Here is a 24,714-nt window from a genome sequence, read left to right on the forward strand (position 1 = left end):
GGATGGTGAACATTGCTACATTTCCCTGTCAGGATGGTGAACAGTGTTATATTTCCCAGTCAGGATGGTGAACAGTGTTATATTTTCCAGTTAGGATGTTGAAGAATGCTATATTTCCCAGTCCAGATGGTGAACAGTGCTTTTTTCCCAGTCAGGATAGTGAACAGTGCTATATTTCCCAGTCAGGATGGTGAACAGTGCTATATTTCCCAGTCAGGATGGTGAACAGTGCTCCATTTCCAAGTCAGGATTGTGAACACAGCTATGTTTCCCAGTCAGGATGGTGAACAGTGCGATATGTCCCAGTCAGGATGGTGAACAGTGCTATATTTCCCAGTCAGGATGGTGAACAGTGCTACATTTCCCAGTCAGGACGGTGAAAAGTGCTATATTTCCCAGTTAAGATGGTGAACAGCGCTACATTTCCCACTCAGGATGTTGAACAGTGCTACATTTCCCAGTCAAGATGGTGAACAGTGCTCCACTTCCCAGTCAGGATGGTGTACATTGCTCCATTTCCCTGTCAGGATGGTGAACAGTGTTATATTTCCCTGTCAGGATGGTGAACATTGCTACATTTCCCTGTCAGGATGGTGAACAGTGTTATATTTCCCAGTCAGGATGGTGAAGAGTGCTATATTTCTCAGTCCTGATGGTGAACATTGCTACATTTCCCAGTCAGGATGGTGAACAGTGTTATATTTTCCTGTTAGGATGGTGAAGAGTGCTATATTTCTCAGTCCTGATGGTGAACAGTGCTATATTTCCCAGTCCGGATGGTGAACAGTGCTTCATTTCCAAGTCAGGATTGTGAACACAGCTATGTTTCCCAGTCAGGATGGTGATCAGTGCTACATTTCCCAGTCAGGATGGTGAACAGTGCTATATGTCCCAGTCAGGATGGTGAACAGCGCTATATTTCCCAGTCAGGATGGTGAACGGTGCTACATTTCCCAGTCTGGATGATGAACAGTGCTATAATTTCCAGTGAGGATGGTGAACAGACCTACATTTCCCAGTCAGGATGGTGAACAGTGGTACATTTCCCAGTCAGGATGGTGAACAGTGTTATATTTCCCAGTCAGGATGGTGAACAGTGTTATATTTCCCAGTCAGGATGGTGAAGAGTGCTATATTTCTCAGTCCTGATGGTGAACATTGCTACATTTCCCAGTCAGGATGGTGAACAGTGTTATATTTTCCTGTTAGGATGGTGAAGAGTGTTATATTTCCCAGTCCAGATGGTGAACAGTGCTTTTTGTCCCAGTCAGGATAATGAACAGTGCTTTTTGTCCCAGTCAGGATAATGAACAGTGCTATATTTCCCAGTCCAGATGGTGAACAGTGCTTTTTGTCCCAGTCAGGATAGTGAACAGTGCTATATTTCCCTGTCAGGATGGTGAACAGTGCTATATTTCCCAGTCAGGATGGTGAACAGTGCTACATTTCCCAGTCAGGATGGTGAACAGCGCTACATTTCCCAGTCAGGATGGTGAACAGCGCTATATTTCCCAGTCAGGATGGTGAACAGTGCTATATTTCCCAGTAAGGATGGTGAACAGTGCTATATTTCCCAGTCAGGATGGTGAACAGTGCTATATTTCCCAGTCTGGATGGTGAACAGTGCTATATTTCCCAGTCAGGATGGTGAACTGCGCTATATTTCCCAGTCTGGATGGTGAACAGTGCTATATTTCCCAGTCAGGATGGTGAACAGTGCTATATTTCCCAAATCAGGATGGTGAACAGTGCTATATTTCCCAGTAAGAATGGTTAACAGTGCTATATTTCCCAGTCAGGATGGTGAACAGTGCTATATTTCCCAGTCAGGATGGTGAACAGTGCTCCATTTCCCAGTCAGGATGGTGAACAGTGCTACATTTCCCAGTCAGGATGGTGAACAGTCCTATATTTCCCAGTAAGGATGGTGAACAGCGCTACATTTCCCAGTCAGGATGGTGAACAGTGCTTTATTTCCCAGTCAGGATGGTGAACAGTGCGATATTTCCCAGTCAGGATGGTGAACAGTGCTATATTTCCCTGTCAGGATGGTGAACAGCGCTATTTTTCCCAGTCAGGATGGTGAACAGTGCTACATTTCCCTGTCAGGATGGTGAACAGCGCTATATTTCCCAGTCAGGATGGTGAACAATGCTGTATTTCCCAGTCAGGATGGTGAACAGTGCTACATTTCCCAGTCAGGATGGTGAACAGTGCTATATTTCCCAGTCAGGATGGTGAACAGTGCTATATTTCCCAGTCAGGATGGTGAATTGCGCTATATTTCCCAGTCAGGATGGTGAACAGTGCTGTATTTCCCAGTCAGGATGGTGAACAGTGCTACATTTCCCAGTCAGGATGGTGAACAGTGCTATATTTCCCAGTCAGGATGGTGAACAGTGCTATATTTCCCAGTCAGGATGGTGAATTGCGCTATATTTCCCAGTCAGGATGGTGAACAGTGCTATATTTCCCAGTCAGGATGGTGAACAGCGCTACATTTCCCAGTCAGGATGGTGAACAGCGCTACATTTCCCAGTCAGGATGGTGAACAGTGCTATATTTCCCAGTCAGGATGGTGAACAGTGCTACATTTCCCAGTCAGGATGGTGAACAGTGCTATATTTCCCAGTCTGGATGGTGAACAGTGCTCCATTTCCCAGTCAGGATGGTGAACAGCGCTACATTTCCCAGTCAGGATGGTGAACAGTGCTCCATTTCCCAGTCAGGATGGTGAACAGCGCTACATTTCCCAGTCAGGATGGTGAACAGTGCTCCATTTCCCAGTCTGGATGGTGAACAGTGCTCCATTTCCCAGTCAGGATGGTGAACAGCGCTACATTTCCCAGTCAGGATGGTGAACAGCGCTACATTTCCCAGTCAGGATGGTGAACAGTGCTGTATTTCCCAGTCAGGATGGTGAACAGTGCTCCATTTCCCAGTCAGGATGGTGAACAGTGCTATATTTCCCAGTCAGGATGGTGAACAGTGCTATATTTCCCAGTCAGGATGGTGAACAGTGCTCCATTTCCCAGTCAGGATGGTGAACAGTGCTATATTTCCCAGTCAGGATGGTGAACAGTGCTATATTTCCCAGTCAGGATGGTGAACAGTGCTCCATTTCCCAGTCAGGATGGTGAACAGTGCTCCATTTCCCAGTCAGGATGGTGAACAGTGCTCCATTTCCCAGTCAGGATGGTGAACAGTGCTATATTTCCCAGTCAGGATGATGAGCGATTTAGATGGGTACGTGTAGGGGTTGGTGTTCCCATGTAACTGCTGCCTTTATCCTTCCAGAGGGAAGTGGTCTTTAGGTTGGAAAGTGCAGTGTGTGTAGCCTTGGTAAATCATTAGTTGTGTTCCATATTTTTCACTTTTTTTCCATTTTGTTGGTCAACATAGTGTATATAAATCTGTTGACCTCAGCGCATTTCTAGAATTGCAATTTTTTGAAAAAACACACAGTCAAAGTCAAAAGATGATCCTGAATTCCGTTGTGTTCGTCCGGTTGCTTCTAACAACAACGATGTCCATTTTTATAGTGCCTTCAACTGTCAGAATAGGAAGGCAATAACGCAGAATATAGCCACTGGCCCTCAGAAGGAAAAGTTAGAACAGTTGATCAACCACTAATTGGAAGGAGTTGGGCGGGGAAGGTTTTAGGGGGAAGCGTGGTGAGACAGGCAAGGTGAGCTGTATAGAGGGATTTCCTGAACTTGAGTCCCAGGCAACTGGGAATGCGGTCACCACTGGTGGGGTGATTTAAATTAACAATCAATTCGAAGCCAGAATCGGTGGAGGACAGACAGTTTTGAGGCAGGATTAATGTGTGCGAGGGACTGGATCGACCAGGACGATATTCACTGGAGAATGAGGGGAGGTATCTCCTAGAAACCCTTAAACTTCCAACAGGGCTGGACAGGTAAACGCAGGAAGGATGTTTCTGATGACCAGGAGAGTTCGGAGTTAGGATACAGTGTCGGCCATTTGGGACTGGGATGAGGAGAAATTTCTTCACCCAGGCCGTGATGAGCCTGTGAGATCCTCTGCCAGGAGAGGCGAAAGCACGAAATGTTTTCGAGGAGGAGTTAGACCTAATTCATGGGGCAAAAAGGGATCAAAGGGCACAGGGTAGAAAGCAGAAACGGATACTGAGTTGGATAGTCAGCCATGTTCACGTTGAATGGAGGAGAAGGCTCGAAGGGCTGAAGGGCCTACGCCTGCTACGATTTTCTGTGTTTCGATGACAAAGATGGCAAGGCCTGGGGTGGTTTTGGAAATGCGTACGTGGGTTTTAAAACCATAATTCTGCTCTGTTGGGAGACATCGTGAGCACGAAATTTCTATGTGGTCTGCAGCACGTCAAGCCAGTGGCTCCTCAGCTACTAACGGGGAGGTACGAGTGAAAACACAGGCGATGGAAATTTAGAAGGTACAAGTTTCCAGGTAGAAGCATGCAGGAGGCCAGCCCAGAGAGTGTTGGAATAGTTCGGTCAAGAGGTAACTGAGACGTGAAGGAGACAGTGAGTTGGACTCGGATGAAGTTATTGAAAAGGAAGTGGCCGTTCTTGGTGCAAATCGAGGGTTGGTCATTCACCTCTGTGTCGGCCATGACACCACAATTGGAAACAAGCCAGCCAATTTCCTGAGAGAGAGCAGGATACAGTCACTCATTAAGAGTAGGTCAACCCTGAAGCTAAAATCATGTGGGGCACGGGCAGGGTAAATAGGCAAGGTCTTTTCCCTGGGGTCGGGGAGTCCAGAACTAGGGGGCTTAGGTTTAGGGTGAGAGGGGAAAGATATAAAAGGGACCTAAGGGGCAACATTTTCACACAGAGGGTGGTATGTGTATGGAATAAGCTGCCAGAGGAAGTGGTGGAGGCTGGTACAATTACAGCATTAAAAAGGCATCTGGATGGGTATATGAATAGAAAGGGTTTGGAGGGATATGGGCCAAGTGATGACAAATGGGACTAGATTAGGTTAGGATATCTGGACGGAATGGATGAGTTGGACCAAAGGGTCTGTTTCCATGCTGTACATCACTATGATTTTATGACTCCACGTTGGCTGTAGATTTACTGATATCTAATTGGAGTAGAAGGCTTGGCCCGCGCTTCAATCAGACATCCGAACCGTGAAGGAGTAAACTTGCAATCTTCAGTTTGTAGGGTAAGGGGTGACCTACGCCAATATCTTGTGGCACGGAGGGTTCCAGAAATCTGTGTGGGTGACGAGAGCTGGCCATCAGCTTGCAAAGTCCATCGACCTTGTGGTCTTTGTTTGACAGGGTGTGATACCGCTGGGAGGATGTGTGGTGGAGGCAAAGGAAGAGCCCAACATGCCATTTGTGATGAAGATTTCCCACGAGGACTTCCACGTAAGTAAGAGCTGCCCTTGGGGCAGTAAGACTCCGACATACCAGCACAATGTTCGCCCCCTCCAGCCCTCCCCAAGTCAGAGGAGGTTACCACAGTAACAGGGGTTGGCCGAGGCCTACCTGGGTTCAGAGTTGAAAGGGCAAACGGAGGGCATACACAGATGGTCAAGCCTTTGACAATGGGCAGCATAGTGGCTCAGTGGTTAGCACTACTGCCTCACAACGCCAGGGATTCCAGCCTCGGGCGACTGTGTGCAGAGTTTGCACATTCTCCCCGTGTCTGCGTGGGTTTCCTCCGGGTGCTCCGGTTTCCTCCCACAATCCAAAGATGTGCAGGTTAGGTGAACCGGCCATGCTAAATTACCCATAGTGTTTAGGAATGTGAAGGTTAGGTGTATTAGTCAGGGGTAAATATAGGGTAGGGGAATGGGTCTGGGTGGGTTACTCTTCGGAGAGTCGGTATGGACTTGTTGGGCTGTAGGGCCTGTTTCCACACTGTAGGGATTTTATGATTCGATGAATGGTTTCCATGGAGAAATGGTCAACAAGTGTCACATTGCTTCTGCTGTTTGGGAAAGGTGTGAGGTTGTCAGAGACCTTTTCGAGTTGACATATTCCCTCAAAGTACACCAACGTTGGACCATGTCACTAAGTAGAATCTTGCCTGTCAGTCAGGCTCCATGACATCAGCTCCCTTCCAAGCTTTATTTCGGAGCGTTTTCCCTGACCTTCCCAATGAGAATGCACAGTTGTGCTCAGTCTGGGTACACCCCTGTGTGTTCATTTCCTCTCCTTTGATAGGACCCCTCAGTGGCTGGACTTGCCCCTCTCACTCCCACAACCTCTGCTTCAAAAGCTGTTGTACTCTCGGTGCTGTCATCAATGGGAACCAACACCTAACAGTGTACGTGTTAAACAAGCATGCGCATTGGGAGGAGGCCATTCAGCCCCTCGGACCTGCTGCGCTATTCAGTAAGATCATGGTTGTGTGGCCTGCCTACCCACACACCGCGACCTTTGACTCCTTTGTCAGTCAATGCTTTAACAAGCTCAGCTCAGTTGGCTGCTTGACTGGTTAGATTCCCTGCAGTGTGGAAACAGGCCCCTCAGCCCAACGAGTCCACACCGACCCTTCAAAGAGTAACCCACCCAGACCCATTCCCCTACCCTATATTGACCCAACAGGGCAGGTTCGATTCCCGCACCTTCTGAGGTTACCACAAAGAGTTCTCCTCGCCTAGGACATGGTGACTCTCAGGTTAAACTACCCCCTGGCTCACTAATCAGAGAGTGCGACTATGGTGACATTACCTGATTGGTCTAACAAAGACTCAATGACCCTGTCTCTACTGCTTTCTGTGCTGGAGACTCCCTACCACCTTCTTGAGAGGAAAAGAAATTCCCGCTCGTCTCTGTGTCCCCCAGTTCTGGTTTCCCTCCGTCCTCTCAGCCTCTAGCCTGTCAGCATTTCTCGTGACCTTAAGTCTCAATAACGCCCCCTCTCATTCTTCCAGATTCCAGTGGGTACAGCCCAACCTGTGTTAGGTGCATTAGTCAGGAGTAAATATAGGGTAGGAGGGAATGGGTCTGGATGGGTTACGTTTCAGAGGGTTGGTGTGGACTTGTTGGGCTGATACTGTAGGGAATCTAATCTTAAAAAAAAATCAGTAGTTAAGGACCCAGCACTGATCCCTGTGGTACTGCAGTCACTGCCTCTTGCTAATACAAAGTGCCCCATTTGTAACGACTCCATCTCCCGTTTCCTATATTTACCCTCCTAGACTGTGAGTTGTCAATGTAGTTTTTATTAGAATCCCTACAGTGTGGAAACAGACCCTTCGGCCCAACCAGTCCACACCGACCCTCCGAAGAGTAACCCACCCAGACCCATTTCCCCCTGACTAATGCACCTAACACTATGGGCAACTTAGCCTGGCCAATTCACCCTGACCTGCACATCTTTGGACTGTGGGAAGAAGCCGGAGCACCCGGAGGAAAACCGCACAGACACGGAGAGGATGTGCAAACTCCACACAGACAGTCGCCCGAGGCTGGAGTTGAACCTGGGACCCTGGTGCTGTGAGGTAGCAGTGCTAACCACTGAGCCACTGTGCCACTCTATCTTGACAGCTTGCAGCCGTTTGGAAATCCATCATTCACAAGTTTCCCTTTATTCACCTTGCTCCCTGCTTCCTCAGATTAGTCAAACATGGTTTCCATTTTGAAACTCCATGTTGACTCTACCTGAATGTGTTCTGATTTTCGAAGCAAGCTGCCAGAACCCTCTTAATAATAGATTTCAGCGTTTTCCCTATGACCGAAGTGGGGGCTAATTGTTACTTGCTGCCTCCCTCGGAGGCTTTCTTGAATTTAAAAATTATGGTTATCAATTTTCAATCTGATGGGACCTTTGCACAATCAGCTTTCTTTTAATCTCTCTTGGGGTGTGGGTGTCACCGCCTGGGCCAGCATTTATTGTCCGTCCCTAGTTGCCCCCTTGAGAGGGTGGTGCTGAGCTGCCTTATTGAACCGCAGCAGCCCACGTGCTATCGGTAGACCCACAGTAACCATAGGGAGGGAATTCCAAAGTTTAACCCAGCGAAGGTGAAGAAACGGTGATATATTTCCAAATCAAGATGGTAATCCAGGGAAGATTACATCCAGTGCAGCTGTTATCTCACCAGGTATTTCATTCCAGTCCCTCTGATGAAGTCTATCGGGACCTGGGGATTGGTCCAATAGTTTCCCTGTACCCTTTTCCCGGGTGATTGTGAATAAAGTCCCTCCCTTTCTTTCAACTGTTGACTTACAATCGTCACTGAGCTGTCTTTTGTCTCGTTTACAGTGAAGTGTCTGGTCAACTCATCCCCCAGTTCCTTATATCCCATTATTAATTCCTCAAACTCACTCTGTAGAGGAACCACTTGCTTTAATTACTCTTTCCCTTTGTCAATACTGAGAAACCCATAGACCTGAAGTTCTGCATAAAAGTCAGAGTTGTTTGTGTGAGCAAAAATGACACTGTTGGGGCAAATCCAGAAATCCCCCCCCACCCCATCACAACCCCCGACTCAGCCCTCCACCATTTTTGCAGCGGGAGATTGGGAGAGAGTTGAGCTTAAACTTGGGCTGACCAGGGCACAACTTCAAGGGGAGTAAAAGTTCCAAAACTGGTGGAGGTATTTTGAGACAGAGGTACTCTTTTCGACACAGTTCACGGGACATTTTTTGGGAACAGTCAAGAGCCTACTGTTTGAGATTAAGTGTGCTTCGAGTTTGTTAAGAGTAGACAGGACTGAGTGTTAAACTCGTTGGCACTGTCAACCTCTTTAGCATTGTCAGAGAGTCATGAAAAGAATTGCTGAGAGCTGTGAAGTTATTTAACAATTCATTTAACTTTACGTTAAATATTGAAAAAACAATTATCCACAATTTTTTTTGAAAAAGTGTTTGCCACTTCACTTACTCTGTTGGAAAATACTCAAGGGCTATCATTAAAGGATTGGTGCTGTTTGCCTGATTTCACATCCTATCGTTATCACAGTGTGTGGCCTTTTCATTCACAATTGGTTTGACAGCTCCAAGCACTTATTAAGGTTTCGAGGTAAGATAATGAACACAAACGTTTGTTCTTATAAGGAATAAAGTATTTAAAGAAATATAGTCAGTGAGTTTTTAATCAAGGAAAACATTTTTTTAAGTAGTTAATTGATCAAGAGAACTTTAATTTAAAGAAATATTCAGTGTGGATCCTGAGGTTGGTCCTTATTGAACGTATGGTATAGATATTGTTAAAGTAAGGGATGGTGTGTGGGGGTGGGTCAAGGATTGATGTGACCCATAACTAAGTTAGCATAGGTGCTAGAGAGAGGCATTGAGGATGTATAGGTGGCATAGGATGGCAGAGAGGTGGTGGAGTGGGGGTGGCATAGGTTGGTGTGGATGGGACAGGAGAAAGTGCCTGAGGGCTGGATGGGGGAGAGATATTTCTTGCGTGTTTTTCTCTCTTTGGCCAGCTTGAAAGGAGATCCAATTCTCAGGTTTGTTATTCCCTCACCAGGGTCAGATTTGCAGAAGCAGGAAGCGTCCGGATTTGGGTTGGGGATGTCACTGGCGCACATGGATCTCAGGGGAAGAATTCAGGGGGAATTTAGATTACCAGTGGCAGGGACGATGAAAACTGAGAAGGCTCAGGAGGCGAGAGAGTGAGATTTGGGGGCTGAAGGAGATTATAGAGACAGGAACTGGGGTGGGGTAGAATCATAGAGATGTACAGCACGGAATCAGACCCTTCGGTCCAACTCGTCCACGCCGACCAGATATCCCAACCCAATCTAGTCCCTTTTGCCATCATTCAGTCAATATCCCTCTAAACCCTTCTTATTCATATACCCATCCAGATGCCTTTTAAATGCTGTAATTGTACCAGCCTCCACCACTTCCTCTGACAGCTCATTCCATACACACACCACCCTCTGTGTGAAAAAATTGCCCTTAGGTCCGTTTTAAATCATTTCCCCTCTCACCCTAAACCTATGCCCTCTAGTTCTGGACTCCCCGACCCCAGGAAAAAGACTTTGTCTATTTATCCTATCCATGTCCCTCATGATTTTGTAAACCTCTATAAGGTCACCCCTCAGCCTCCGACGCTCCAGGGAAAACAGCCCCAGCCTGTTCAGCCTCTCCCTGTAGCTCAGATCCTCCAACCCTGGCAACATCCTTGTAAATCTTTTTTGAACCCTTTCAAGTTTCACAGCATCTTTCCTGTAGTAGGGAGTACAGATTTGAACGCATTATTCCAAAAATGGCCTAAACAATACACTTGCAACATGACATCCAAACCCTTTACTCAAAGCGCTGACCAATGAAGGCAAACATGCCAAATGCCTTCTTCACCGCCCTGTCTACCTGAGATTCCACTATCAAGGGACTATAAACCTGTTCATCTCTTTGTTTGCCAATGCTCACTAGGACCCTACCATTACATGTGTAAGTCCTACCCTGATTTGCCTTTCCAAAATGCAGCATCTTGCATTTGTCTAAATTAAACTCCATCTGCCATTCCTCGGCCCATTGGCCCGTCTGATCAAGATCCCATTGTAACCTCCTTCGCTCCTGAAGACGGGCTTATGCCCGAAACGTCGATTCTCCTGCTCCTTGGATGCTGCCTGACCTGCTGCGTTTTCCAGCAACACATTTTGAAGCTCTAACCTCCTTCGCTGTCCACTACACCTCCAATTTTGATGGAACTTACGAACCATTCCCCCTACATTAACATCCCCAAACCATGAAGCTTGGAGGGATTGGAAAAATGGGGATCAGAGTTTTAAAAGCGAGACTTTGCCTAAGGGGAGCTGACAGAGTCTGGAGCGGGACTTGTCAGGAGAAAGGGTCAGCCAGCGCGAAGTTTGAACGACCTCAGGCCCACCGAGGCTGGGAACATGGGATGCCAGATGGAAGAAGTTTGGAAACGTTCAGTGAAGAGGTAATAAAGGAATGAGTGAGGGCTTTCAAGTAATTTGATGTGGGAGAAATATCAGGCCATATGCCTCATTCTTCTCCATCAAGGATAGACATAAAGTCAACCACTTGTGATACGAGAAGCCCTTCAACTCCGGCATCACTCTTGGAAGCCTCCTCTGGACTCTGTCCAAGGGCCAGCACATCCGGCCTTAGACATGGGGCTGTAAACTACGGCCAATGTTCCAAATTAGGGCGGCACGGTGGCTCAGTGGTTCGCACTGCTGCCTCACAGCGCCAGGGATTCAGGTTCGATTGCAGCCTCGGGTGACTGACTGTGTGGAGTTTGCACATTCTCCCCGTGTCTGTGTGGGTTTCCTCCGGGTGCTCCGGTTTCCTCCCACACTCCAAAGATGTGCAGGTCAGGGTGAATTGCTAAATTGCCCGTAGTATTCAGGGATGTGTAGCTTAGTACAGGGGAAATGTGGAGTAATAGGGTAGGGGAATGGGTCTGGGCGGGTTACTGTTCAGAGGTTGGGTGTGCTCTTGTTGGGCCAAATGGCCTGTTTCCATACTGAAGGGATTCTATGATAAAATGCAGCCTTAATACATTTTCAGTCGTACATCTCTGCTGTTGTATCTTAGCTCTCTTATAATGAATGCTGCCATTGCATTTGCTTCCTAACTACCAATTGTACCTGCACGTTAACCTGAAGACAATCCTGAACGAGGACTCTGAAGCCCCTTTGTGCTTCAGATTTCCGAAGTCTTTCCCCATTTAGAAAACAGTCTCCGCCTCTATTCTTCCTAACAAAGCGCGTTACCTCACACTTGCCTACACTGAACTCCACTTGCCAGTTCTTTGCCCACTCTCCCAGCCTGTCCAAGTCCTTCTGCAGCCTCCCCAGTTCCTCAACATGATCTGTCCCTCCACCTGTCTTTGCGTCATCTGCAACCTTAGCAACAATGCCCTTAGTGCCTTCGTCCAGCTTGTTAATGTATAATGTGAACCGTTGTAGTCCCAACACTGACCCCTGCAGAACCCAACGAGTCACTGGCTGCCATTCTGAAAAAAATTTCTATCTCCCAATCTCTGCCTTCTGACAGTCAGCTAATCTTCTAACCATGTTCTAACCCTTCTAACCTTCTAATCTTCTAACCCTTGCCCCTAACATGGGATCTTACCTTCTTTAGCAGCGTCCTGTGTGGCACCTTGTCAAAGGCCTTCTGCAAAGCCAAATAGATCACATTCGCTGGCTCTCCCTGGTCTAACTTGCTCGTTAGCTCCTCAAAGAATTCTGACAGATTTATCAGGCATGACCTACCCTTGATGAAGCCGTACTGACTCAGCCCTGACTCAGCACCCTTCCATGTATTCCACAACCTCATTCTTAATAATGGACTCTAAAATCTTACCCACAACTGAGATAGGCTGACGGACCTATAGTTTCCTGTCTTCTGCCTCACTTAGAAAAGGAGTGTCACGTTAGCCATTTTCCAGTCCTCTGGGACCCTCCCTGACTCCAGTGATTCCTGAAAGATCACCACCAATGGCTTCACGATCTTCTTGGCTATCTCCTTCAGAGCCACGGGGAGTAGCTTCCATCTGGCCTGGGTGATGACTCCACCTTCAGACCTTTCAGCTTCCCCAGCACCTTGTCCTTAGTGATGGCCACTACGCTCACCTCTGGTCCCCACTCTCTGGGATGCTGCTGGTGTTGTCCACCGTGAAAACTGATGCAAAGTGCCTGTTCAGTTGGTCTGTAATTTCTTTGTTCCCCACTACTTCTTCTCCAGCCTCACTTCCCAGCGATCCCTCTTGCCTCTCCCTTACTTTTCACGTACTGAAATTAAAAAAAAACTCTTGCAAACTTCTTTTATATTCCTACCTAGCTTACTCTTACCTTTCATCTTCTTCCCCCATGACGTTTTAAACATATTCTCTATTGGCTTTTTCAAGTCTTCCCAGTCTCTCTGGCTTCACCACATTGTATACTTTTGCTTTTAGGCCATTCCTCTCTCTTCCCTCATCGGCTGTAGTTGCCTCATTCTCCCCTTAATAGGTGTCTTCTTGCTTGGGATGAATCTCTGCTATACCTCGCAAATGACCCCCCAGTAACTCCTGCCATTGCTCCTCCTCTGTCTTCCCAGCTAGGCTTCCCTTTCCTCTCACCTGTGACCTGCTCCTCCCTCATGCCTTTGTAGTTACGTTCACTCAGTTGGAACACCATTACATCTGATGCAAAGTTCTCCCCCTTCAACCTGCAGGGCGGGTTCTGTCAAATTCTGGTCACTCGTTCCTCCACTTTAAGCTCCCGAGTCGTCTTTCATCCTATATTGGCTGTAATAATCTCTGGCAAAACCAGCATTTATTGCACATTCCTTAATTGCCCAGAGGGAAGTGAAGAGCCAACCTCATTGCTGTGGGTTCGGAGTCACAGGTAGGCCAGAGCAGGTAAGGACGGCAGATTTCCTTCCCGAGGGGACATTAGTGAACCAGATGGGTTTTAACAGTAACAGAACAGAAAAACATACAGAACATAGAACATTCCAGCGCAGTACAGGCCCTTCGGCCCTCGATGTTGCACCGACCTGTGAAATCAATCTGAAGCCCAGCTAACCTACACTATTCCATTTTGATCCATACGTTTATCCAATGACCATTTAAATGCCCTTAAAGCTGGCGAGTCTACTACTGTAAGTTCCACACGCTGAGTAAAGAACCTACCTCTGATATCTGTCCTATATCTATCACCCCACAATTTAAAGCTATGTCCCCTTGTGCTAGCCACCACCATCCGAGTAAAAAGGCTCTCACTGTCCACCCTATCTAACCCTCTGATTATCTTATATGTCTCAATTAAGTCACCTCTCAACCTTCTTCTCTCTAACGAAAACAGCCTCAGTTCCCTCACCCTTTCCTCATTAGACCTTCCCTCTACACCAGGCAACATCCTGGTAAATCTCCTCTGAACCCTTTCCGATGCTTCCAAATCCTTCCTATAATGGGTGACCAGAACTGGACACAATACTCCAAGTGCGGCCGCACCAGAGTTTTGTACAGCTGGAACATGTCCTCATGGCTCCGAAATGCAACCCCTCTCTCAATAAAAGCTAACACAACGCATGCCTTCTGAACAACCCTATCAACCTGGGTGGCAACTCTCAGGGATCTATGTACCTGGACATTGAGATCTCTCTGTTCATCCACACTACCAAGAATCTTACCATTAGCCCAGTACTCTGCATTCCTGTTGCTCCTTCCAAAGTGAATCACCTCACACTTTTCTGCATTAAACTCCATTTGCCACCTCTCAGCCCAGCTCTGCAGCTTATCTCTGTCTCTCTGTAACCTGCAACATCCTTCTGCACTATCCACAACTTCACCGACCTTAGTGTCACCTGCAACTTTACTAACCCATCATTCTACATCCTCATCCAGGTCACTTATAAAAATGACAAACAGCAGTGGCCCCAAAACAGGTCCTTGCGGTACACCACTAGTAACTAAACTCCAGAATGAACATTTCCCACCAACCACCACCCTCTGTCTTCTTCCAGCTAGCCAACCTCTGATTCAAACTGCTAAATCACCCTCAATCCCATGCCTCCGTATTTTGTGTAATAGCCTACTGAGGGGAACCTTATCAAACACCTTATTGAAATCTATATACACCACATCAACTGTTTTACCCTCATCCACCTGTGTGGTCACCTTCTCAAAGAACTCAATAAGGTTTGTGAGGCACGACCTACCCTTCACAAAACCGTGCTGACTATCCACTAATCAACTTATTTGTTTCTAGATGATTATAAATCCTATCTCTTATAATCCTTTTCCAACACTTTACCCACAACTGAAGTAAAGCTCACTGGTCTATAATTACCAGGGTTGTCTCTACTCCCCATCTTGAGCAAGGGGATAACATTTGCTACCCTCCAGTCTTCTGGCACTATTCCTGTAGATGATGATGACATAAAGATCAAAACCAAAGGCTCTGCAATCTCCTCCCTGGCTTCCCAGAGAATCCTAGGGTAAATTGCATCTGGCCCAGGGGACTAACCTATTTTCACACTTGCCAGAATTGCTAACACCTCCTCCTTGCAAGCCTCAATCCCGTCGAGTCTAGTAGCCTGCAATTCAGGCGATCTCCTTGGAGTCTTCATCCATGAAACACAAAAAAACTAACATCCATATTCCAGCGAGTGATAGGGAAGGCAAATGGAATGTTGGCCTTTATTTCAAAGGGAATGGAATATCAAAGTAGGGAGTCTTCGCTGAACCTAGACAAGGCACTCGTCAGACAAGAGTTGGAATACTGTGAACTGTTTTGCGTCCCTTATCTAAGGAAAGATAGACTAACTTTTGAGACAGTCCAGAGAACGTTCATTTGGCTGGTCCCAGCTATGGAGGGACTGTCTTATGAGGAGAGGGTGAGTTGTTTGGGCCTGGAGTTTCGCAGAATGAGAGGCAACTTTATTGAAACTTAATCGACCGGGGAGATGCAGAAAGGTTGTTTCCCCCTTGTGGGAGAGTCTTGGAGCAGACAGCCTCATCTCAGAATGACGGGTCGCCCATTTAAGGCAGAGAGGAGGAGGGATTTGTCCTCTCAGATGGTGATGGGTCTGTGGAATTTTTAACCTCAGAGGGCTACCGAGACTGGCCCGTCCAGCGTATTGAAGGCTGAGGGACAGATTTTTAATTGGTAAGGGAATCGAGGATTATGTGGAACGGGCACAACATGGAGTTAAGGATGATCAGATCAGCCATGATTTCATTGAATGGCGGAGTAGACTTGATGGGCTGAATGGCCTATTCGTGCTGCTATATATTATGGACTTGGCCTCCTTCTACTCCCCTCTCTTCTCTTTAGCTTTGCTGAACTGTATTGGTTGCTGTGTTATTAGTAAACTGTACGGGGGGGGGGGGGGGTTCAGAAAAGATTGACCACAGTGTTGCTGGGATTGGAGGGTTTCCGTTTTAAGGAGAGGCTGGATAGGCTAGGACTTTTCTTCCCGCAAGCACAAGGGGGGTTGAGGGGTGACCTTACCGAGGTTTGTAAAACCATGAGGGGCACGGATAGGGTGAATAGCCGAGGCCTTTTCCCTGGGGTCGGGGAGTCCAGAACTAGAGGGCATGGGTTGAGGGTGAGAGGGGAAAGATATAAAAGAGACCGAAGGGGCAGCTTTTTCACGCAGAGGGTGGTGCGGGTTTGGAATGAGCTGCCAGAGGGAATGGTAGAGGCTGGTACAATTACAACACTTAAGAGGTATGGACAGATACAAGGATAGGAAGGGTTCAGAGGGATATAGGTCGAGAGTGTGGCGCTGGAAAAGCACAGCAAGTCAGGCAGCATCCGAGGAGCAGGAGAATGGATATTTCGAGCATAAACCCTTCAGCAGGAATGAGGGATATCGGACAGAGATAGGCAAATGGAACTAATTCAGTTTGGGAAATCAGGTTGGTATGGACGAAGGGTCTGTTTCTGTGCTGTATGGCTCTATGATTGAATAAATGTACAACTGAGTGGCTGAGTCATAGAGACGTACAGCATGGAAACAGACCCTTCGGTCCAACCCGTCCATGCCGACCAGATATCCCAACCCAATCTAGTCCCACCTGCCAGCACCATATCCCTCCAAACCCTTCCTATTTATATACCCATCCAGATCCCTTTTAAATGTTGCAATCGTACCAGCCTCCACCACATCCTCTGGCAGCTCATTCCATACACGTACCACCCTCTGCGTGAATGAGGTTACAAGTTGCTCCATCAAGTCACTGCTATCTCATCGCACAGTTTCTGCTCAGTTCCACAGTATCAGGGCCAACTCAACGGACTCAAAACAAATTATAAGTCCAGTAAAATGAATGCAGCAAATGAATTAAATGTTTGGAATGAATCAATACAGTCTTTCAAACCAGAAAAGGTAAATTTACATGAATAAAACATCAAGCAATAGTTTATGGACCCATAATTGATGGAATCTAATTACCCAGAGTGCAGTCGAATCGATCATGGTTCATTGAATGGAAAACAAATATTTTACTAACTCGCTGATGGTGTTGGCTGATTCCTCTCAGTCAAGTTCCCTAAATATTCACTAACTCCACATGCCCTTTTCCTTCCCCATTACTCCCTACGTGCCCTTTCTTAAATATTGTCTCCGCGTTTTACCTCCGCCAACTGCGGCCAGCTCTCCTGAACCCGCTCCCTGGCTCCATGAGGCCCCCAGCTCCGTCCTCACGGAAGCTTCTGGAAGGCTGCCGCAGCCAATCTCAGACAGTGGCCTGGCTGAATGGCACCGTGTCGTCAAGTCGCAAAAACGTCAGGAAGTACTTCACTTCCAATTTTGGTGCTCCGAAAGAGGAGTCACAGCCATTAGGTAAACGTGAGGTGTTGCGCTTTGTGTGAGGAACCAGGGCAGGACTCAAACAGTTAATAATAGGGCACAGGGGAAGTGTTGTCGCACAAAGAGACCTAGAGGTGCAGCTACATGGTTCCTCGGAAGTGGCATCACGCGCAGACAGGATGGTGAAGAAGGTGTTAGGCATGCTTGCCTTCATTAGTCAGAGCACTGAGTACAGGAGTTGAGGCATCATGTTATGACTATTCAAGATATTGGTGAGGCCACATTTGGAGGACTGCGTTCAGTTAGAATTAAGATCCCTACATTGTGGAAACAGGCCCTTCGGCCCAACAAGTCCACCCCGACCCTCTGAAGAGTAACCCACCCAGACCCATTCCCCCTACCCTATATTCACCCCAGACTAATACATCTCTGCTACAGCAAGGATGTTATTAAACTGGAGAGAGTGCAGAAAAGATTTCCAAGGACGTTACCGAGACTGGAGGATTTAAATTATATGGAGAGGCTGGGAATTTTTCCCTGGAGCATATGAGGTTGAGGGGGGTGACCTTATTGGTGTTGATAAAATCATGAGGGGCGTAGATTACATGAATAGCTTTTCCCCCGGGGTAAGGGAGTCCAAAAGTAGAGGGCGTAGGTTTACGGTGAGAGGGGAAAGATTTAACAGGGACCTGAGGGGCAACCTTTTTCACACACAGGGTGGTGCATGTATGGGATGAGCTGTCAGAGGGGGTAGTGGAGGTGGGTACAATTACAACATTTAAAAGGCATCTGGATGGGTATATGAGTGGGAAGGGTTTGGAGGGCTTCGTGACAAACGCAGGCGAATGAGACTAGTTCAGTTTAGGAAACCTGGTCAGCGTGGATACATTGGACCCAAAGGCTCTGTTTCTGTGCTGTATGACAGTACAATCCTATGACTCTGTATCATGTAAGAAACCATGGGGACGAGTTCGCTCAGTTGGCTGGATTAGAACGACACAGAATCAACCCAACAGCACAGATGAATCACAATACCTGTACATTTAATGGTCTCCTCACCTCACTGTCGAGTCGTCATCCCGACAATGTGCACATAACTAATTGTCTCTCTCTAAGGAGGCCAGATTTTTGCGAGTGGCATCAATTTCCATACACACACAGCTAAAAGATTAAGTTACTTGTTAAAGCGAAGAAGTGCTTTGGACAAAATCATTGACCTTTGACCAGGGTTGCTCTTGGGTGCTCTTCCAGGGCACTGCTGACTGCAACTGGTGTCGAGTCAGCACGGCTTCCTGAAGGAGAAATGGGCCTCAGAAACACATTACTTGAGGAGGACACATAAGGGGGGGAACCAGTCGATATAATATATCTGGGTTCATAGTTGGTTCATAAGATAGCACACATTAGCTCCTTAATAACGTAAGAGCCCATTGTGTAGGAGGGAGCATATTAGCATGGATATGGGATTAGTTAACCCATAGAAAGAAGAGAGTTTGGAAAAAGGGGGGTATCTTCAGGATGGCAATCTGTGGAGTTCCACAGGGAACAGTGCCGAGTCCACAATTATTTGCAACATATATCAATGACTCGTTTAAAAACAGAAAGTGCTGGAGGAAGCACACCATCAGTGGAGAGAGAAGCAGGGCTAGGCTTGATTGGTGTGTGGGTTGTTTTGCTCAGGAAGAGGGGCAGCCCAGGTGTAGTCCCAGTAATCTCTCTATTCCATAACCAGGGAATGTCTCTCAATTCAACTTCCTGTTGTTCCTTAGATCGGAATCCTGGCCTCTAGCCCTTCCAAACATGCTCAATTGAAACACTTTCCTGTTGATACATCTCATTACCCTCGAGAATGCGGGTGCGAGGAGAGATTGGCGCAACGAGGTCTGGATTTCCACGGAGAGGGAAAGGTTAAGAGGAGATTTGATTGAGTTTTCCCAACCTGGGTAGAGGGCGTAGGAAGAAACTGTTCCGACTCAGTAATCAGTTGAGAAACAGAGGGTGCACTATTGAAGTGCTGTGTGGAAGAGGCAACTGCAAGATGAGGAAGAAACCTTTCTCACTCAGTGAGTATGTGAGGTGCACACCACGATTATTTGCAACATGTATTCATGGCTTGTCTAAGGAAAGTGAATGTGCTGAAGCTATGTTTGTGGGTGACACAGAAATAGGTGGGAAGTCAAATGGTGAGATTGATGTAAACAGTCTGCAGTGGGGTAGGGACAGCTTGAAGAAAAACTCGGCAGATGGATCATAATGTGAGGTTATGCAGTGTGGTGGAGGGAGGTTCAGTTGTGGCACTCAGGAGGAGTATCAGATGATTATTTAAATCGAAACGTGATGCAGGGTTATGATGCAAGAAGCACCAGAATGGCTCTTCAGCTAAAATGCTCTGAGAGCTAGCACGGATAACAGTGGGCTGAATGGTATTGTTCCACACTGTTAGCAATTCTGTGACTCCATGATTAGATTAGATTAGATTGCATTACAGTGTGGAAACAGGCCCTTCGGCCCAACAAGTCCACACCGACCCGCCGAAGCACAATCCACCCATACCCCTACATTTACCCCTTACCTAACACTACGGGCAATTTAGCATGGCCAATTCACCCTAACCTGCACATCTTTGGACTGTGGGAGGAAACCGGAGCACCCGGAGGAAACCCACGCAGACACGGGGAGATTGTGCAAACTCCACACAGTCAGTCGCCTGAGGCGGGAATTGAACCACTGTGCCACCGTGCCGCCCACATGATCTGATCGCCCACTGGTGCATGCGTCTCCAACGTAAGGAGTCACCGGGATTTCAGCCTCCTCCCCCGCCCCCCCCACCCAATTCCCCGGTGATGAGAGGAAGGGTTAACGTGAACTCTCTTCACTTTCTCTTCAGGGGAACATACTGCTTGCAGCAGAGACAGAGTTTGACCAGCAGCACTGGCTCGAGATGCTGCAGGAGTCTGGGAAGGTGTAAGTACCACAGACCGCTCACTGCAAACCGGGGCCGGGGGTTGGCGTGGGTGGGGGGGGGGGGGGGGGGGGGGAGCGGTTATCAGATCCAGACAGACCCGCCACAAAAGGGACAGGAAGGCCAGAGTGCTGGGATATGGGGTGACTGTGGCCTCAGTCTGACTCCCCGTGTTCCTCACTGCAGGCAGAAACACAACAGGCTGCTGTACACCTCACTGACAGCATCAAACTCCCGGAGTGTCGGCACTGTATTCCATCGATTGCAGCAATTAGACTGGCCATGGAGAGATCTCAGTCTGGGTGTGTTGGAGAGCGGCCAGTCGCACTGAAGGATCCTTCGATTCTCAGTGAACCGACAGTTTTAGTTTTCGATTGTTTCACCCACGGGTTGTGGGCATCTCTGGCGAGGCCCAGCTTTTGCTGCCCACCCCTAACTACCCAGAAGGCAGTTAACATTCAGTCACAATGCTGTGGCCCTGAGTAGGCCGAAACAGGCAGCACGGTGGGTCAGTGGTTAGCACTGCTGCCTCACAGCACCAGGGACCCGGGTTCGATTCCAGCCTCGGGCGACTGTCTGTGTGGAGTTTGCACATTCTTCCCCGTGTCTGTGAAATTCCTCCCTTTGAAGCTGTTAGCAAGCTGCATGGCCTCTTCCCCCACAATTGGACACTCAGTTCTGGATTTGAATTCCAGTTTTACACAGCAGAATGGCAACTTAGGTCCCCACAGTGTTCCCTGGGCCCCTCGGTTTACACTGCAGTGATAATACTGAGAGGCCATTGCCTTCAGTCCATGCTATTGTACTGACCTTTCCCCTCTCTCTCTCTCTCTCTGTGTCTCTGTCTGTCCACAGAACCTGGCAGAATGCCCAGCTCGGGGAGGCGATGATCGGCAGCCTGGAGGCCCAAGGCCTACAACTGGCCAAGGAGAAGCAGGAGTACTTAGGTCAGCTCTCAGTCGGGATCCCAGCTGCCTTGTGGGTCATGGAATTAGAGAATCCCTACAGTGTGGAAACAGGCCCATCAGTCCAACAAGTCTACACCGACCCTCTGAAGAGTAACCCACCCAGACCCATTCCCCAACTACTCTACATTTACCCCTGACTAATGCATCTAACTTATACACTGTTGAACACTGTATGCAATTAGGCATGGCCAATTCACCCTAATCTGCACATCTTTGGACAGTGGGAGAAAACCGGAGCACCTGGAAGAGACCCACCCAGACATGGGAGAGAATGTGCAAACTCCACATAGACAGTTGCCTGAGGCTGGGATCGAACCCAGGTCCCTGGCGTTGCAAGGCAGCTGTGCTAACCACTGAGCCACTGTGCCCCCCCCTCCCCCAGTTTACTGATGATCAAGAATAGACTGGTGGGGCATGGGTTGCCTTGGTAAGGCCTTTTGAAGTTTGATGTTGACGGCACAGAAACTGGCCACTTGGCCCATCGTGTTCATGCTGGTCAACGAAGATTCTACTCTGGGCCATTTTCCACCTTTGGAATGCTCGCTGTATTCAGGCAATGAATCTGAGGGACGGTGAGCAACCAGCCTCATTCCAAGAACCCTGCAGGAGCTACGAGGTGTCTCATCTCACTGTGGGGTCAGCCGAGTCGGGAATACAGGCCTCACTGCCTGTCCCCCACTTTCCCCATGCTGTCAGACAAATCGGGAAGCCCGGGAATGGGAGCGGAAATCCCAGAATGTGGTCCTGTCCGCCACGTTCGGAATTCCCCGGCGTCTCGCTTGCTCTGTAAAAATGCTAGCCGAGACTCTGTTGATGGGACTGTGCAGCTAATGGGTTGGCTTTCTGGATAATGGATACTAATTCATTAATGAGTTGTAATGCGGATTCGGATTTTTTTTTTCCCAGACAAATTGATGGAGGAGACAGAAGAGCTTTGTCTGCAGAGAGAACAGAAGGCGGTAAGTGTAGCTAAGATGGCCGAGTTGCCCAAAGGGGCCCGTATAACCGTCAACTCATATACTGGCCCCTTGGCAATGCCAGTATTCAGCCCCTCTTTCACCGTTGTTACTCTCCTTTTCTTTACCTCTCCACCTTTACTTCCCTAACATCTTTTCGAATAGTCAGTTTGGTGGGGCAGAACTTGAGCATTGCTGAGAAAAGATGGAAGGGTAATTTAAATTCCCAAGCCAGACATTTTGTCTCTGAATTCAGCAGAGCCTGCTGTTAACCGAAAAATCAGCATGTTGTAGATGCATTCCCCATGGCTACAGCCCACCTGCCAACCAATCTGCACTGTCCCCAAAAGGGTTGTTTGTTTCTCCGTGAATTGGCATTCTTGTGAATTGTCCTGATGAGTGCAAGAGGGCAAAAATGTGTTTTGTTTCCACAGTGATTTATTTTTATTTGCTCGCAGGATCTGGGCATCGCTGGCTGAGCTGGCATTTATAGCCCGGAAGGTAGTTAGGAGTTGACCACATTGCTGTAATGTGTAGGCCGCACCAGGTAACAACAGCAGATTTCCTTCCGTACAGGACCACACGTAACAATCGACAATTATTACGCCCGCCACTTTGTTTTCAGAATAAATAGAGTTTTTTTTTAAAGATTAGATTACCCACGGTGTGGAAACAGGCCCTTCGGCCCAACAAGTCCACACCGACCCGCCGAAGCGCAACCCACCCATACCCCTACACCTAACACTAAGGGCAATTTAGCATGGCCAATTCACCCTAACCTGCACATCTTTGGACTGTGGGAGGAAACCGGAGCACCCGGAGGAAACCCACGCAGACACGGGGAGAATGTGCAAACTCTACACAGTCAGTCGCCTGAGGCGGGAATTGAACCTGGGACCCTGGTGCTGTGAGGCAGCAGTGCTAACCACTGTGCCACCGTGCCGCCTCGAAACATAATTTTAAAAACATAATTCACATTTCACCACCTGCCCATCCAGCCCATGCCCCCAAAACATCGGCCTGGGGCTGGAGATGACAAGATCAGTCACACAGTCAGCTCCCTGACCCTCTCACTCAGTCTGAGTTTGAGTTCACCGTGCCAATTGTCCATTTTCTGACAATCGGGGGGCAGGAGAAGGTGAGTTATTTTTTGGGTAACGGGTATGTTTTTCTATTCCTCAGCAGGTGGGTGAAAGGAATGGGATGGAAGTGCTGTGGGGGGATCTGATGTCGGTGCACCATTTTAATCACATTGAGTTTTGAGAAGGTTAATAGCTTAGGTTAAGGTTCTGGATGAGGCGTGATTCGGAGGCTCACTGATGATGTTACCGCGCATGGTGACGAAACGTCTGAAAACGAACCTTCCAGCTCAGTGAGCAAACCTACATCCATTTTAATCTCGTTGCAGGAGCTGGAACGGCTGAATCAGGTCCTGGAGGTGGAAAAGAACAGGATTGAGGAGATGGTCCAGGACTTGAAATCAGAGCAGGAACAGATAAAGAGGTAAAATGTCAGGGGGGGGGGGGAAGGAGGGAGTGCAGAAGGCATGGACAGTTAGTCAGATAGCCCGAGGAGCAGCATCAGCATCACTGGGGGAAGGGCAGAGGGAGAGGGTAGGGAGCGTGTGGGGGAGGGGGTTGAGGGTGGGGTGGGCATTTGGGGCCAGGGAATGGGGCAGGGGGGAGAGAGAGGGCTATATGGGGAAGGGTGCAGAAGAGGAGATGGTGGAGGGGGATGGGGTCAGGCTAAAGGCGTGGATCCTCCCTGACCTGTTGGATAATTCTTGACCCTCAGTCCAACCTGTAGCTGATCAACCCTTGTATTGACAGAAAATGTTCCAAAAGATGGTTTCTTCCATTCTCCTGTGGATTATCCCGTAACGTCTTTCAATCCTGGCTATCCAGACCGTTTCCCGCGGTTGCCCCAGTTTGAGGTTTGTAGACCTCTCTGTCATAGCTGAGAGATCTGGAGCCTCTTGGAGAGAGGGAACAGCTCACAACTCACTCAGAATGGACTCAGAGCTTGTGAACCCTCCAGTGTCAGCCTGTGACCCCATTGGGGGGGCAAACCTCTGGCCTGGGTCAATCCTGCAAGTGGGTGTTCACCCCGTTTCCCCCCCTTTCTGGATAAACCATCCAGACCCCTCACTGTGCCCTTGGTTGCCACTGCAGGGAGTCAGTCATTCCCAGGATGGTGTCAGGAGCAGCTTTGGGCCTTGCTGCAAATTAGCATGGCCCTTGTTCTGTTCATTCCGATTGGTCAGGGTTGGGGAGAAGTGCTAGTATTGTTAGAAGGGCCTGGTCCTTCTCAGCCTCCATTTCCCTACCCATTTGGACTTCTTGCTTCAGCCTTTACACTCTGGCCTCTTCTTCCCGACCGTGGGTACGCAACCCCACGTTTTTGACCAATCCCGAGGCTGCAACCATTGGGATGGGGTGGGGAGAGCTGGAAGGATAACCAATCAGTAAGCTGTACCCTCTGACCTTTCGTGCCCTTCCCGTGCCCTCCTACCTCCAGTTGGCATCAAGACCTGCCTTCACCCATTCTCTCTATCATTGCTTTAAACTGATAGATGTCAGAGGTAGTGTCTTTACTCAGAGAGTAGTAGGGGTGTGGAATGCCCTGCCTGCAACA

At 48.2% G+C, this 24,714-nt stretch overlaps 1 protein-coding gene across 3 annotated transcripts in view; it reads left to right on the forward strand.

The window, feature by feature from the left end:
• LOC140475968 (pleckstrin homology domain-containing family D member 1-like) overlaps positions 1–24,714 on the forward strand; it is a 260,006-nt gene that overhangs the window by 200,708 nt on the left and 34,584 nt on the right. For 2 of the 3 annotated variants that reach the window (XM_072567875.1, XM_072567876.1), the window contains exons 3-7: positions 5,291–5,380; positions 20,082–20,158; positions 21,012–21,103; positions 22,031–22,083; positions 23,489–23,583. In XM_072567875.1, the coding sequence (XP_072423976.1) occupies positions 5,291–5,380; positions 20,082–20,158; positions 21,012–21,103; positions 22,031–22,083; positions 23,489–23,583 (407 nt within the window). Of the gene's footprint in view, positions 1–5,290; positions 5,381–10,807; positions 10,866–20,081; positions 20,159–21,011; positions 21,104–22,030; positions 22,084–23,488; positions 23,584–24,714 lie in introns of those variants that run through there. The other variant, XM_072567877.1, reaches the window with a different exon arrangement.

This window comes from Chiloscyllium punctatum, chromosome 4, assembly GCF_047496795.1.
Source record: "Chiloscyllium punctatum isolate Juve2018m chromosome 4, sChiPun1.3, whole genome shotgun sequence".
NCBI lineage: Eukaryota > Metazoa > Chordata > Chondrichthyes > Orectolobiformes > Hemiscylliidae > Chiloscyllium > Chiloscyllium punctatum.